This window comes from Alligator mississippiensis, chromosome 2 (genome assembly GCF_030867095.1).
Source record: "Alligator mississippiensis isolate rAllMis1 chromosome 2, rAllMis1, whole genome shotgun sequence".
NCBI lineage: Eukaryota > Metazoa > Chordata > Crocodylia > Alligatoridae > Alligator > Alligator mississippiensis.
Genome location: NC_081825.1, coordinates 246,491,930 through 246,508,402, shown reverse-complemented (window position 1 = coordinate 246,508,402; position 16,473 = coordinate 246,491,930). Strand labels below are relative to the sequence as shown.

Genomic DNA, 16,473 nt, shown 5'->3' with positions numbered 1-16,473 from the left:
GAGGGTCTCGGTGGCCTTGAGTAAGGGCTTGAGGACCACCAGGATCTGGGAGGTGGTATGGTATACCACTCAGCTCTGTTAAGGGGGCCGCTGATCCCAATCTCCCTGAGCAAGGCCATCTCATGAATGGCCTTCTGTTGCTCCACCAGCCTCTAGAGCATCAGGTATATGGAGTTCCACCGAGTCTCCACATCCTGCATGATCTTATGCTGCAGGATGTTCAGCTCTGCCTGTTTCTCCTGCAGCCTCTTGCCCCTCTTGATGCTCGGGTGGAAGTAGCCTGCCTCCTTCCTGCAAATGGAAGTGAGCTTGCTGGTGGTGCTGGCACTGTCATCAGCAGCTCTGTCCCCCTCCAAGGCATCCCTGACAATGAGGTGGAACTTGTGTGCCACACAGAGTAAGCCAACAAAGTTGGCATCACAGACCGTCTTGACCATACCGGCCCCCTTGTCAGTGACCATGAACCCATGGGTAAGCTCGCCCTGCCCAATGAGCCACCCCTGCACCAAGCAGTTCATGGCCCCCATGATCTCTGTTGCCATGTGGGACTCATCCATTACCTTGGCTTGAAGGAGAGCCCGCCAACAACCTGACTGGTTGCACCAGTGCCCTGTGAGGAAGAGGTACGCATGATCTCCATCCTGGCTGCTCGATTTCTGAGGTGAACTGTAGGGTCACTTGCGGACCTGCCTTGCACAGCTCCTCCCTCAAGTACTCCTTGCATATCTCATTCAGGGAGGACACCACCATCCTGCTAAAGGTGGTGTGTACAGGCACTTGGTATGATGGGGCCATGAGTGCAATGAGCTGCTTGAAGCCTAGCTGCTCAACTAAGGAGAAGGGCTGGCCATCCACAGCAAGCATCTCCTCAATGCTCTGGGTGATTTTGCTCACCCTTGCAACATGCCCCACTTTCTGTCCTCCTTTCCCCCCACTATTCTATGGTGGCCTGTCTCCGCTTTGGGGGGATGGGGCTTTGAAGCCAAAAGGGGACTTCCCTTTGGGCACACTCCCGCTGGTGCCAGGCTGAGGAGAAGCAAGGGCAAGAGGGTGGTGCCTGCGAAGATGCATCATGTGTTTTGTTCCCTTGCCCCAGCTGGTTTTGGCTCAGCAGTGCAGGCAGATAGCGTCTGTAGAATCATCTGTCAGCTCAAAATGATCACAGACCACACTACCGGTTCGCTTCTGGGATGCAGGTGCATGTGTGCATGCTGCAATTTCCCCCTCTTCAGCAGGCAGAGGCACAGCAACAGGAGCAGACTCAGCTGAGCCACTTGTCTCCACAACCTCTACCTCAGCCTCCTCTGAAGTTCCTCCTGGGGAAGGATATCTGACTCTTTGGGAAACTTGAGGGGGGGGGGGGAGCACAAACTCAGATGATTCTCCCTCCTTCCCCAGAATTTCCCTTGCTACAGCACTCAGATCCAGCTCCACCTCTTTCTCTGGCACTCGAAGGCTCAGTATGGGAAGTGACATGGAGGTGGAAGAGACTGTCATGCTGGTGCTGGTGTTGCAGCTTGTTGTCATGGTGGTGGTGGGGGGCAGTTATGGAAGGTGCTCTTGGAGGGGATGCAGACTCAGGCACAGGTGGTGGCACTGGCACTGCTCTCCTCGCTTCCTGTACTAGTGGAAGCCTTGAGCCTGCTTGTTGTAGCAAAGAGGCCGTCTCTCAGTTTGGGGGAGGGGGGAACGTACACCTCTCCCTCTACCCCCTTTTTCACCCATCCCCGAAGGCTTGCCAGCTGCCTTTCTAGCATGCTTCATGGTGCGTTTCATAGTCTCATCTTTATAAAAATATATACGTGTATGTGTGTGTTTTCCTATATAAATTCTATAGTATAATATGCTTGCAATATAATAAAGAAAATAAAAATATATAAATGTATATGTGCGTCTTCCTATATCAATTCTATAGTATAATAAGCAATATAATTATGAAATTGAAAAGAATCAATCAATTAATATAATAATAAAATAAAAGTGTCTAGAAAGGAAGCAAAAGGTATTATGGAATCCCATTTGCTAGGCTAGCAAGTAGGAAGTCAATGGTAGTAGTAGCCTTTGTTGTCTAATGCCCCTGAGCTTCTGGAAGATAGCTCAGTAACTGACCCCAAGGCAGAAAGCAGTCCATTTCAAAGAATGCTGCCTTTTATGCTGTTTTTCCACCCCTCCCCCAGAGCACTGGGATTGATCCTTCCCTGAGGTCCCTTCCAGAGTCACTGGCTAGCTATAAAGTCAATGTCAGAGCAGTCATTCCCCCCTCTTCCCCCTCCTTCTCCGTACTTTCTGTTTCCCTGCAGGCAAGCCCAGCTTCAGCTTTGAAACTCGATATGTTTTGAAAATTTTGAAACGTTTTGACTACCCTCGTTTTGTTTTGAAGCTGTTTTGAAGCCCTTTATTTCATTTTGATTTCACTGTTTCAAGCTCAAAACGAGTTGAAACAGTGTCAAAATGAAACAGCCGGCGAAATTTCACGCAGCCCTAATAAATATACATATTAGTCAGGAGTAAACCCTTAGTTTTCCATGATGCAGAATCCCACTGATTTCACTAAATTCTATACAGGTACAGCAAAAGCTGTGTTATCCAGCACTTTACAAACCGGAAAGCTCCACTAACCAGCATCTGTCAATCTTCCGAAGAACGCAGCAAAAGTGAAATCACAAGTCCCACTTCCGGTTTCACTTCCGCAAGCTAAGTCCCACTTGCTGTGATTCTTCCTTGTAGACTGCGGCCCAGGGCAAAGCAGCCTGCGCATGTTCCCCCATTCCCGGGGGGGGGGGAGGGGGGATGCCGGATAACAGAGCTTTTGCTGTATTGGGCTCCAGCTGCATAATCTTAAGACCTAGAAGCTATATTATTTTGTACTTTTAAGAAAACAATTTATCTTTGCTGCTTGCTCTTACTCTTCCAACTGCAATCAAGAGATAAGAAAAATAAGAGAAATCCTGTTAAGAGTCCAGGTTCTCAGCTTCTAGATGAGGACAAGCTGAGAGAGTGTAGGTTAAAAACTGTATAAATAAAAAAAAAAATGCTTATCTCTGTCACTAATAAAACTACTTAAATAAACATCATGCAAAAAAGTGCTTTTTCACTTTTATTCTTAGACAGTGAAAAAACAAATTGGTCAAATTCATGTTAATTTCGTACATAAATGCTAGCAGAAATGACCAGCCTGGTACATATTTCTGCAGAGGAATGCTGAAATGGAAATAAACCACTATTTTCATATAAACTTAAAATATTTTTATGTATCTAGGTCACAACTCTTAATGTTAATATAACTGCTTAATGGATGACTCTTGTGCTGACACAGACCCCTCCTGAAGTCTATATGACCATGAATGGACACAAAGTCTCCTGCACATATACACGTGCAGCATTGGAGGGTTAATTAGGAACCAATACAACAAGTCCTTCTGAAAGTGCTCTGGCATTACCAGCATGCACAAAGTCACCACAAGTCTGGCAATATTTATCATTTCTTTATCATTTTTCTAAAGCTCCAGATCTTGCAGCCCTGTGGAAACCTGTTTTCATTTTTATTTTTTACGTTTTTGGCTCCCAGGTTCTCCAAGAACACTGGAAAACATAAACCCCCAAAGGCTTGAAATCCAACGGCAAATAAAAAGAACTCAAGTTTTTTTTTTTTAAGTCTCCCGATTTTAAAGCCAATTTTATAGATTTGGGGAGTAAGGGAGGCAGATTCAGGATCTCTGGCAGTACTGTTATTTATATGTACTTTCTGCAGCAGCCCAGGCCCATTACAATCAACATGAATATTTCCAGAGATAGAGTGAAAGAGAAGCATCAAGTTTCTGCACGGTTAACCCGTAGTCTGCAGCTGAGGTTCTGTACTTCAAGGGAGCCCAGTCCTCCACGAACCTTAGATCTTAAATGCAAAGCACTTCAATCAGGGGTCTGCTGCCGGAGCCTGCATATACTGTCTTTTGTAATGCCCGAAACAGGCTAAAACCAGGGCCTAACACTTGTGAAGCTGGTGAGAACATAAGCAACTGACTGATTTGTTTTGAAGACATAAGGCAGAGGTTCTCAAACTTTGTCATACCCGCGACCCCAAGCGCTGGGTGGCAGCAGCGGTGCACGGGGGGAGAGCTCGCACACGGCAGCCGCCGCCACCATCCACCACTCTGCACCACTGCACGTACCCCCTGGGAAGTTTGCTGCCCCCTTTAAGTTGCTTGTGACCCCCCGAGGGTCACGACCCACAGTTTGAGACCCCCTGGCACAGGGGAAGGGTTTTGCGGTCCTCGTGCCTTGGAGGATCAGAATAGCAAAGATGTCCTAGGCCCGAAGAAGGGCGACTGTGCCCAAAAGCTTGCCAAGATCTTTCCCCCCCCCCAAGACTCGGTCTAATAAAAGCTAGCACGTCCATCCAAAGAACCTGGCCTGCCATAAGAAAGGCAGCTCTGATGGTCCCAATGACCTCAACGGGGCTTTGCCCAGGAAGAGGGGGTCACAAGGCGGGAGTCCTGAAACAGACGGTGGCAGAGGTCGGCAGAGCCACCACAGAAGGCGCAGGCCCACCCGGGACAGCGGGCCAGGCGGCAGGAGCGAGGGCGCGTGTCAGGCGTGAAGAGCAGAGCGCGGGCAGAGCTGGGCCCGCGGCCGGGGCGGCGCCGCCCGAGAGGGAATGGGAGCGGGCTCCGCCCCGCTCGCCGCGGCTCCCTCCCCCTGCCCAGCCTGCGGGGCGGGGCCGCAGCTGCACGGCGCATGGGCGCCCGGCTGCGGGGCTGGCTGCGTGACAGGCCACGGCGCCGCTTCCTCCTGCCTCCAGGCCGCCGCCGCCGGAGCGCGGCGCTGCTCCCTACCGCCGCCCCCTGCTGCTGCTGCTGCAGCTGGTGCTGCACAGGCCGGCCCAGCTGCGGGCGGGGGAGCTGCTGTGCGGCTGCGGCATGAAGTTGAGCAAGGCGCAGTACGAGGAGATCGCCCGGTTCCTGGGGCACGTGCAGCCCACCCGCCAGAGCCTGAGGCGGCTGAAGGAGCGATTCCCCAGGTAAGCCGCCGCCGCCCGCCCTGCTCTGCTCTACTCTGCTCCCGGCGCCGCCCGCGCGGGTGTGGCGGTGGCCGGCGGCCTCATGGCCCTGAACGGTGCACAACCACAGCCACGCCCCCGCGCCCTGGTCCTGGACCTGCTGCGAAATAAAGGCTGCCCGGTTCCCACAGTGCTTCTGGCCTGCTGCCTTGGCCCCTGTTTGCGGTGGCACCTGCCTGACTTGGGGTGTCGCTCCCCGTTTCAAGCGACCTTCAGACCAGCAAGCCCACTTCTGCATACAGCTCTCTCTCTCAGGTTGAAGGCAAAGGCCGGGACCTGCTTACACAAGTATCCACCTGCTTTCACATCTCCCAAACTTTACCTGTTGAAGGCACATGAATACATTTTGGGCTTAAAACACCAGCAGGGCCTGCTTGGTGATGAGCGGAGCCTCATCTCCCAGTTTTGTTTTTGCCCAGCTAGAATAGCGCCATGCATCTGTTACCCTTCTCCTGAAAACACCGCTTTATCCCTGTGGTTTTTGGGAAGAGGCAGCTGACTTGTAACAAGGGGGCAGCGGTAGACAGGCAGCATTTCCTGGGTTTTAATCTCAGTGGGGTACGTGCACGTTCTGTTACCCTGCATTGGGACTTTCTTTTGGGGGGGCATTTATTTTCAATTAACAAGGCTTCTGAAGCGTGGGATGGATACCTCTGACCAGATAAGAGCATCAGTCACTTACCACATGAAATATTTGAGGGGAAAAAATAGGCGGTCCCTTGCACTATGTATGGTTATTTAAAAAAACCCCAACAACAACCTCCTGAGCAAATAATTCACAGCTTCTATTGTTAAGGCCAGGAATCATGGTGATTAATCCACAGGACTGGAATTAGGATCTGGATTCTATTTCCAGCTCCTCCCTCCAGTTCTGTAACTGGGCAGGCCCTTCAAAAAGGCGCAGTGGACCTCCTGAGAGGTGGATGTGCAACATTCAGGTTCTAACTTTCTCTGCTTTTATTCCTCTGTAAAATGGGAATAAAAATAATTCCCTCCCTCAGGGGAATACCACAGGGGTACGTTCATTATTATTTCTGAGGTGCTTCAGATCCCTTGGTGGTCAACGCAGAAGAGCCAGCATAAATACGCTGCTAAAGTGCTCCCTTTGCCTTGCATACCTTGCTCCAATTTGCAGTTTAGCTGTTTTTCATATCAGCTTCGCTGTAGGATAAAATGAATGGTACTAAACACTTTTTGAAAAATGAGTGAATGTAGTCCAAGTAAATTGCATTGAAGTAAAAGTCCTTGTTCCCTCAGTGTGTTCTTTCATAGGAAAGAAACTAGAAAGCAGCAGAGTTGGTTTTTCAACATCGTACTACCAAGAAGTGTCAATGCTGTCCTGAGTAAGAGAATAGTCTGACCTTCCTTTTCATTTGCTCATTAACTTATTTGCTTGGATTGCAAGTCAGCATGTGAATGGTGGTTACAGTTTATTAGATGGTGACAACTGTCCACTGGGAACCATCAACTTCTTTAGAAGATCCCAAATACATTTTGAAGCATTGTAGTCTGTTCGGTATGGGGAGAATTTTAAGCATTTATCCTGCTTGTAACTTCTGATAAAATGACTAGCAGTTACCTTTAATGTTGGTATTTAAATATACAGATGAAGCACCTTTCTGTTCTCTGAAATCGAGGCCATAGTAATACATTTCCACATACTATGTCTTTAATTTAAAAATCCTAAAATTCAAGGTTAAAAATCTGCAGTGGAGGAGAAGTGCTAGGAGTGAAGTGCTTCAAAGAGTTCTTTGGGTAATGAAGTTGAGAACAAAGTTAAGCGTGTTAGACAAATACTACAATAGGATGGTTTAGTCAGGGATGAGCCTGCCTTCTAGCAGTAGCTTGGACTAGATGACCTCCCTTCTGGCCCAATTTTTCTGATTCTGCTTTATTTTCCTGCATTTGTTTAGAGGTGATTTTAACCATAAGAAAGCATTCTTCATGAGAACATGGAGAGATTAGACTTAACTTGTTCACTCCTGTAATGTTGAAAAAGTCAAAGGACCATGTATGGCAGCGGTTCCCAACCCCAAGTCGTGACCCAAATGAGGGGCATAGGGGCAGTGCCAGTGGCGCTGCACAGAAAAGACGAGCTGCGCCACGTCCTGGGAGCTCCCCTGCCTCCTTCCGGTGCCACCACCGCAGCACTTCGCTCCCAGCAGCAAGGCACGGAAAAAAAAAATAAAGGTTGGGAACCACTGGTGTATGGCTTCTGCTTCTGGCCTGTTAAATAAAAGCTGTCCTATAAAAATATAGAATTGGGGTATTTGACTGACTCTACCACTTCAGGCGCTTTGGAAATAATCATCTCTTAAGCACTCTCTCTCTCCTTGACCAAAATCCTTGGACAAGCAGAAAGGCTGTTGTTATTTTTGTGGTCCTTTGGTAGCCAGATCGACTCTCAACCCTTTTGCTGGAACATCTGTTTACCCAAAGTCTGATCCCTGAAAAAAATAAGTGTCCCAGTAGAAACCCCAAAAGAATATAGAACTTCTCGCAGCACAGAAAAACTGTATCTACTAGCATAGTTTGCTTCATGTTCAGTGATTGGTTTTACTATACCAGTAGAAAGTCAACTTTGCTTATAAGGGTGCTTCCCTGCTAAAAGTGCTTTGCTTGTTCCAGTGCTCCAGCTGTATGTGTGGCCTGTCTGTATTGAAAGATCAGAACTAAATTTTCCTCTTCATCAGTCTCCTGAAATGGTTTGTTCTTCCCAAAGGAGCAGAAAAGGAATGCTTGTTCTTGGAAGAAGGCCTAAAATCTTAAGTAGTGGAGGAGACTTCATATCACATGGCACATTAATAGCTATATTATCCAGTGCTTTCCAAAGGGCCCATTTCCTATTCATTTTAAGAAACCCATGAGGTGCCTCTCATGCACATCTGCTTTATATGAATGAGATGCCCAATTGACACCTACCTACTATGCTGACTGCTGCATTTCTTGATTCTGGAAGTAGTACAGTTGCATCAGCCTGACTCTCCATCCAGACAAATTATCCCTGCTTGGACACTATGCTGCTTCTGTTACTGAGCTAGCTCATGTATGTCTGTATGGCCAGGCAAACATAACTGGTAACAAACTGCCCTCTTTTCAGTGTCTGGAGAGCAGGTGAAGCATATTTTGTTCCTTATCTTAGTTGCATTGGAGTACAGCATGTTCCTTAACAACACAGAGTGCTGAACAAATTTAAAATAAAATAAATAACTAGATCCAATAAATTACTTCTGGGCAACAGCTGGTAACATCAGGCATCATCATGGCTCTGGAGTGGAATCCAGAATTCTTGTGTTACATAGGCTTCCATAGGCTGCCTAGTGTTTGCCAATAGGAAATGCCAAGGACAAGTGCAAGGGACCCATGACTTAAAATTCTTCCTTGAGGGGTAGATTCCTACAACAGGTCTATCAAACAGCTGAGCAAGCCTCGCTAGCTTCTTTTTAAAATGCAAAGAGGAGGGTCGTAGTGGTGTCTACTTTTTAAGACTCCAATTTACCAGGGGATTGAGCTGTCTGCCAGGTGGGGTGTAGTCTGCTGTAACATTGTTGCAAAGAATGCAAGACTTGTTAAGTGAGAGAGGAAGGGAGAAAGAGAAAAAAAACAAACAGGAATATGACTCTAGCACAGTTGTTACAGGTACTGAAATGGGAGTCCAGAGGAGAGTCCTGTGTTCCAACCCTACTCCCAGGGCTTTATACATTTTATGGTTATTATTAACACAAAATCCATTAGACTGGGCAGATCTAGGACAATATCAAAATTAGGCATCTAGAGAAAGTCAAACAGGCAGGTAAAAACAAGGTTCCTAGGTGAATGCAGCCACCTCTAGAATTAGGCAGCCGCTGAACAGCAGGATATTTTGTATATGTTTTGGACGTAGATGCCTCAGTTCCACCCAAGTTCTCTTGGCGGTAGCCCAGACTGGCTAAAATAAATGTACATTTTTGTGTAATTACAAAGATACTTCAGTGCTTCACATGCTCGGTGGAAAAAGAGGCAAGGAATCTGCTGGGGCATTTTTACACACGTGGTGAAATGCATGTCATCGCTGAGAAAATGGTGGCAGCGTGCTTTTGAACCTTTAAGGTGCTTTTGTTTAAAAGCATACCACTCCCATTTTCTGCACGCAGATGCGCATTTTGCCACTTATAGAATTGCACGCGGTGCAGTGCCGTTTGCCTCAGCTCGCATGCGGAGCAGACTTTATCGAAGCAGCGGATAACTGGCGTGTCCCGGGGGAAAAAAAGTATGCATATAAATGCTGCTGGAGGCTCCTTCTCAGTGGTAGGGCTGGAAATGAATTAATCTGAATCTGGGGTATTCAGGTGAGTTAGATCAGGTCTTTACTTCAGTGACAGGCTTTTTCCTACCCCTCACTTCTTTGAATCAAAGGACAAAAAACACTGATATACTCTTGGCAGTAGCATGGCTGCTCTATATGCGTAGAGGCACAAGCAAGTTTAACAGCTTTTGCATAACTATAGGCAATTAAACCAAGCCAGATTATCTACAACAGTATGATAGAGCAGTATGTAATATTGGATGCAAGAGCGGAAGCAGCTATTTTGACCAAATACTGCTTATTTCTAAGGGATACATTTCATCCCTTATAAAGATATTTTCTCTGTCTTCTAATCGGGCAACTAAACGTAACTTGAGGTTGGTAGAAAAGACCAGCCAAGGGATGTGGAACTAACAAAAAGTTCAAAGGATAGATTCCATGTGATCCATGCACATTCAGAGCCATGTACAAAGCCCACTACTTAACTATTTTTGCCACAGTTACCTTGCAAAGCCCACACAGACTATATAAATGTGGGGTTAAAAGTGCCAAGACTGCCCTTTTCGTGGCCAGTACAGGAGGCAATGAAAACTTTTGTGGAGGAGGATGTATAGGAACTTTCAGTGCTGACAGATGTGGGGTGTGAGGGGGGGAAAGCACATTCTACTGGAAGCAGCAGCACATTACTTTGTCCAGGCTCCACAGCATCTATATAGATCAGGTGCTTCAGTGGGGCTTTTTGGCACTTTCAGCTAAAGCTGATTTAATCAGCTGTTAGATAAAAGTACCAAAAAAAAGCCCCACTAAAGCGCTCGATCTTGACAGGCATTGGGAAAGCTGAGTGTGACTGATGCGCTGCCTCTTCTGGGCATGTGGTGGGCTTGGCGTGGTAGCACACTGAGTTTAAAGTAAAATGCCTTTTTTTCACATCTGCAAGCAGCCTTTGTAAGCAGACAAATCTCTATCACCCATAGCTGCTAGGGAAGGGAAGATTTGTAACAAGGTACAATCCCTAGAGCCTATTCAGAGCCTCTCCCAGTAATTGCTATGTGTCTAATATGTGCGAAGGCCATGTTTCCCTATAAGCTGCTTGGAAGAACATGGTTTAATAGATTTTAATACCAGAAGGGATCACTGCAGCCATCTAGTCTGACCTTCTGCTTAACACCATAGGATCTCCCTGATTTAAATCCTATGTGAGTTAAACATGTCTGCTCTTAAAAACATCCAGTTTTGATTTAACAGTTGCCAGAGATGAAGAGTTCCCCACAGCTCTTGCTAAGGTGTTCCAGTGGTTAATTAACTTCACTGTTAAAATTGTTTCCTATTCTTGTTTAAATTTGTCCAGCTTCAACTTGCAGTCATCACGTCCTGTTATACCTTTGTCTGATGGACTGAAGACCCTTTTAACATTTCTGTTCTCCATGTAGGTATTTACAGACTGTTCAGTCTTCAACCATCTCTTTGTTAAGATAAGATTGAGTTCCTCGAGGCTCTGACTATAAAGCGTGTTTTACAGTCCTTCACTGTTTTTCATATCTCTTCCCCGAGAGCACAGTTTTTCTGGTATAACTGATTCCTCTCCAACTTTTAAAAGTTGTTCTCAAATCATGGATTGCAGCATCATACACAGTAGCTCAGTAAAAGTAACACTGGTGCTAAAGTATAGAGGTGATATAACCTCCCTATTTCTGTTTATGTATTAAGGATAGCATTGGCTCTTTGGTCTCATGTTGCAGAAGGGAGGGAATCAGTGTTCAGCCAGTTACCCAGTATGATCCTAGAAGTCGTTCGCAGAATCATAACTTCCCAAGATATTCCCTCATCCTGAAGGATGACAAGTCATTCAGATTTGCCTGCATTAGTGACCTGTTGTCTTCATTATTTATCACTTCCGTTGCTCTGCATCAGCAAAAACTTCTTTGGAAATTATTTTGTTTTCTCCTCTGTTCTGACAAATATATTAAATAGCAGGGCCACAGACTAACCTTTACAGCACCCCTTGTTGCTGCTTAGAGATAGAAAGGTGTTTTACCTCATTCTGCGCCTCTCAACATACTTTTCCTCCTCCTAAAAAAAAAAAAAAAGCCATGGATAACTTCAGCCCTGTATTTGTAATGCAAAACTTTCCCAGGCAGCAGCTGATTAAAATTGATCTAATTCTTGTTTCACTGCAGTCCATGCCATTCTGAAAAGCAGAAGTGAAACTGATCAGAGGCAGGTCATTTGGGAAAAGTGCAGACAACAAAGCCTGTTTGTTTTCTTTCTGCAAACAATTGTAAAACATTTAAAGTTTGGAAGACTTTATTTGTCTCTACCCCTTACAGATTGCATTTTTGTTTAAAAATGACATTCCTAATGATCCTGTGTCTAGTACACACTATATTTACTCAATTCCAAGATGAGTCCCTTCCCCCACTTTACTGGGGTGGGGAGGCCCTCATTTTGTAATTGAGAAAGGGAGTGGGGACAGGCAGCTTCTGCAGCTCTGGTTCTGGGCTGCTCTCTGTTTCCCTGCCACCTCTGCCACCCTACTGCCTAGGGCAGGTGTTGGTAACATTTTTTGCCAAAAAAACCCTCAACTTGTAAGGTGTTGGTATACCAGGGGCATGTGGCAGGGGAGCCTCAAGGGGCTCAATCCTTGTGGCAGTACAGTCCCAGCCCCTTCCCCATTGTCCACCCCAAAGTGGACGTGCCAAACAAAATGCCTTTGTGTGCCACACTGGCATGCATGCCAGAGATTGCCTATCCCTGGCCTAGGGGCTCTGGCTTCTGTTACCCACCCTCTTCCCTGCCTCAGAGCTGCTACAGAGCTGGGCTGGGGCCATCTTCCATGCCCTAGGCTAGAGTGGGGACAGACCTTGCCAGGGCAAGGGTAAGTGGCAGGGAGGCAGGCAGCCAAGGGGGCCTGTTGTGTGTGTGGGGGGGGGGGGGTCAGGTAGTGGGGATAAGCTGCTTGAGCCCCACTGCCTGCTCTGCTCTGTTTTCCCCCCTACTGCCTTCCCCATTGCTCCTCTGCTGCCACTGTGCTCCCTGCTGCTACAGGGCATTTAAAATGACCTTCCAATAATTACATTCTATGCATAGAAATTTATAAAAATTTATACATTTTCCATGTATAGAATCTAATAATTGGGGGTTGTCTTTAAATTGAGGGTTGCCTTGGATTCAGGTAAACAGGGTAGCTTATTCCCTAACTTGTCTGACTCCGGTGTTCCCTAGGCAGCTATGAGTGAACTTTTCATGCCATAGTTATGCAAATTGATTTATTTGATTTCAGTGGGACTAGTTGTGAGATCTAGCCCATGATGATGGTAAACCTAACACTAAATGGTCAATAGCATGCTTCCATTCTGTTGCTTAAGAAGTGGCAATTTAAATCATTATGGAATATGTACCTTTTCCATATCTATGTAAATATTAATGTCTTTGAGGGTTTTCCCCCCCACCCCTCCCACCCCGTTTTATGAACCTTTCAACTCAATACTATGTTTTATGGAATGTATTTTACATTGCTATTTGTTTTGTCAATAACATTTGTAGCAAAAGCTAATGTAATTTAAAATTAAACTTGCACTTCAAGCTACATTTAGCTAAGCAGGTAAACAGACCAAGAATATTGAATGAGATTTTAGTCAGTGGAGGCTTTGCAAGTTCTATATAGACTTACAGTGCACCATTTCAGTCGCAACCAATTTCAGTGGAATGTTAACAAGGAAAATAACTTTATAGATGAAATGGAATGGAAGTTGCATTGTGGAAACTGTAACATCTGTTCTAAAGAACATGTTTATAAGGCTGAATGCTAACCTGATTCCCATTGGAAGAAGGTTAAAGCAAATAAAATATATTCCCTTTGCCTACAGTTCTGCTGGAATTTTGGTAGGATATTTACAGCTGTAGAGTTCATGTTCCTTTTCCTTTACTATGAATTCCAGTGTTCAGGTCTCAAAGGGGTTGTAACTCCAGTTTGAGTGGGTATGTCATGTTCAAAACCTGACTGCTTATATTCTAAGCCCAAGTAGAAGGGAAGCAAAACCTTCTCTAAAAAGCAAGTTACTCTACCAAAAAACTGGTATATGTCAGTATATAACTATAAAGGTTATTTTTGTTTTCCCTTTCTTCTCTTTGATCGAAGTGGGACACAGGCAAGGAGCAGAACTTTTAACTATTAGTGCCACTAAGGCCTAAAAAGAGAAACATGGAAAAAGCAGGTTTGCTCTGTTTGGATTTTTCTACACAGAAGCTTGGAATCAGCCTTTTCAGCCCCACACTATACATGTGAATTCTTGGATTATATCTCTCTTGGCTATATCACAATGTATATAAAAGAAGGGATTTTTTTAACCTACAATTTAACTAGGAAGCAAACAATATGTATGACAGTGACTGCAGCTCTCAGTGGAACTTACTTTGAGAAAGGTGGGACGTGAGTTCCTAATATAAGTAATATATTCCATACAAATGACCAAAGCACTATTGAGATTGCTGTTACATGTGATCAAAAATAAAGTTGTGTTTACTTCCCTCTAGAAGTATTATAAGCTGGTGAATGTGTGAAGATTTATATTTTTGAATGATAGTGTGACTCCCTCCTTTTACATTATTTTTTTACAATTGTGGAGCAAAAGATTTATTTGTACTTGAAGGTCAGAAAATAAGGTTGGAGACCTTTTTCCCCCCCTGTGCTGAATAGTGGCAACCATAGCACAGAATCATAGCTTTTCCTTTTTCTTTCTTTGCATTTTTAAAATTTATGGAAAACAGTGCTTGTTATGGTTGTTGTAATGTTGATCTTGAGTATGGGGTGGAGCCTATATAATGTGAGGAAGCCATCGCTATGTTGGATGGATAAGAAGGGTATCTTTCTTGCCCTTAGGAATTTGTATAGTAGCAAGTATATTAAAGTCACCCTATGTATTTAGAACCTAAACCAGTGCCCATTGCAGGCAGTTAGATAAAACAGTGATTAATAAAGACAAGAGTCCTGTTTATGCATGTTTAGAAATTGCTTTCTTAGGTGTGAAAGGTACAGTGAACCAATATGTGTCATTGCTATATATCAGGTGCAGTTATAACCAGTTCAAAAGAAAAAAAGAAACCTCTTTAAAAGAATAGATTTGTTGTATGTAACAGCTTAATTTTTGTTGGTCTGGGCAAACTTCAGTGTGTTGCTCTGTAAAATTTCTTAATTTGCTTGTCTTCCTATATATTTTTCTTTACTGATTCCCAAAATGTGGTTTTGTAGTGATGGTTGTTATAACAAGAATAAAATTCTGTTAACACATTTGTCTTTCCTCTGAAGAATTTCATCCCAAAGCAACCTTGGTGTTATCAGACAGGCAGATAGATGTATTTAGACTTAAAGGCCGGAATATTATAGTTGTTAAGGATGAAATGGAAGGTTTAACACTGACCATACATGAATTTTTATTTGACTCATGGATTTTGGGGTACTATTAGACTGTGGCTTGCTGTTTAAGGTTTATAATGATAAAATGATCCTTCTGGATTGTATTTCAGAGACAGTTCCTTAAATTATTGTTCTTCTGGAGTCTGAAAATAAGCCCAGGTTAGATTTTTATGGGTAGAGGATATTTGAAATATCATAGTGAAAAATATTTTATTCATGTGTCGCTTTTTGGACAATCATATTCTGAACTACATTACAACGGCACAATAAATTGCTGAATACACTGTCTGCTGAATATGACCTCACCATGAAAAATTTGATGCATTAGAGTAGGAAAGGTTGGAATATATCAACCTTAGCTGACAAGGGACTTTGAATTTTGACCTAACGCAGATGACCTTTGTGTGCAATAAAAGTGAGCTTAATCTCCAGGTCAAGGTTGAGGTGAATGGTAGGGCATGGTAGAGAGGCTCATGTTGGATCTAGATGGATCATACCTGGCAAGGGGAGAAATACAAGACTTGCTTTTTTTATATTTTGGGGAGGGGGGTCACCAGATGCTTATTTACTTTGTTACCTTAGGTCTGTTCCCTTATCACTGTGAACCAAACTGTTATACCTTAGCACAGCTGACATTTCCGCTGCATTAGACCAATTTGTTTGAAGCTTTAATGTTTCATAGTAAAAGGGTGTGAATTATGTGTCTTCTGCTCCTATCGGTCATTGACTAGCAAAGCTAAATATAAAAGGTTCTTCTGGCATGCAGAAAAGAAGACTATCAAATGCGTTGTATTGTTGCAGGGGAAAAAGGCTTCTAAAAGCCTTACTCATTTGACAAGTCCACTTACTTTCAGAAGGGAATCTTATACCCCCCCTTATCTGAACTACAGTTAAGAGAGCTCTGATATTTTTCACTGGGTTTACATAATACAAGGAAAAGGTTTCCTTCTGAGCACTCAATTCTTCCAGAAGTATTTGTTCAAGGGAACATCATTTTACAATACCATGTTTTAGGTGGTGTTATATAATTAAATGGCACGCATGGATTAACTTGAAAAATATTAGACTATTTTAAATTTAGTTAGTTAGAAATAGTCCATCTCCTAACTAATATTTCAGAAGTACTATTATACTAATATATTAAAGATATATGTCTTGAATATTTTACACAGATTATAGTGGCTTTTTCCTCCCTTTAAATCAGCCAGAGAAAAAAGTTTGAGACTCTAATGGAAAGAACCTCTACTCCTTTAATAGAGCCTGCAAAATATATTCTCCAGGACTGATCAGCTCTGAAGGCTCTAGAGGTTTGATGATTGGAATGGCAGGAAATCACGCTTTCAGGACATAACGAATTGACTAGGCCATCCATCATTTGTTAGCATGCGCTGAAACGCTGGGTTTGTGTGCAGAGGCCTGTGATTTAGTAAATACTTGGGAGATGAATAGAGCTTACACACAAGGGAAGATATTGCTGTCCTTCAGCAGCCTTAGACACAGATTCCTGCTGAGAAGGCCGTCTGACAGCAGCTCATCAGTAACTGGCCTGTCACAGTCGGTGATGCCCACCAACCATCCCCAGTATATTAAATGCATTTTTAATATCTGCTTCAGTAGATTTAATGAAGAAAATTTATTTTCCATACTCTGATCACTGCTTCTTCAAGTGTTTTAAAGCATTGACTGTAGCACTTAAAAGAAAAGAAGTGTGCCGGTACT

At 44.2% G+C, this 16,473-nt stretch overlaps 1 protein-coding gene across 2 annotated transcripts in view; it reads left to right on the top strand.

The window, feature by feature from the left end:
* Positions 1–4,713: 4,713 nt before the first annotated feature.
* CDIN1 (CDAN1 interacting nuclease 1) overlaps positions 4,714–16,473 on the top strand; it is a 181,382-nt gene continuing 169,622 nt past the window's right edge. Inside the window, exon 1 of one of the 2 annotated variants that reach the window (XR_009460202.1) lies at positions 4,714–5,017. Coding sequence is in view for 1 of the 2 variants with exons in the window: in XM_006272326.4 (XP_006272388.1) it covers positions 4,917–5,017 (101 nt within the window). In the remaining variant the exon portion in view is untranslated. The remainder of the gene's footprint in view (positions 5,018–16,473) is intronic. The other variant, XM_006272326.4, reaches the window with a different exon arrangement.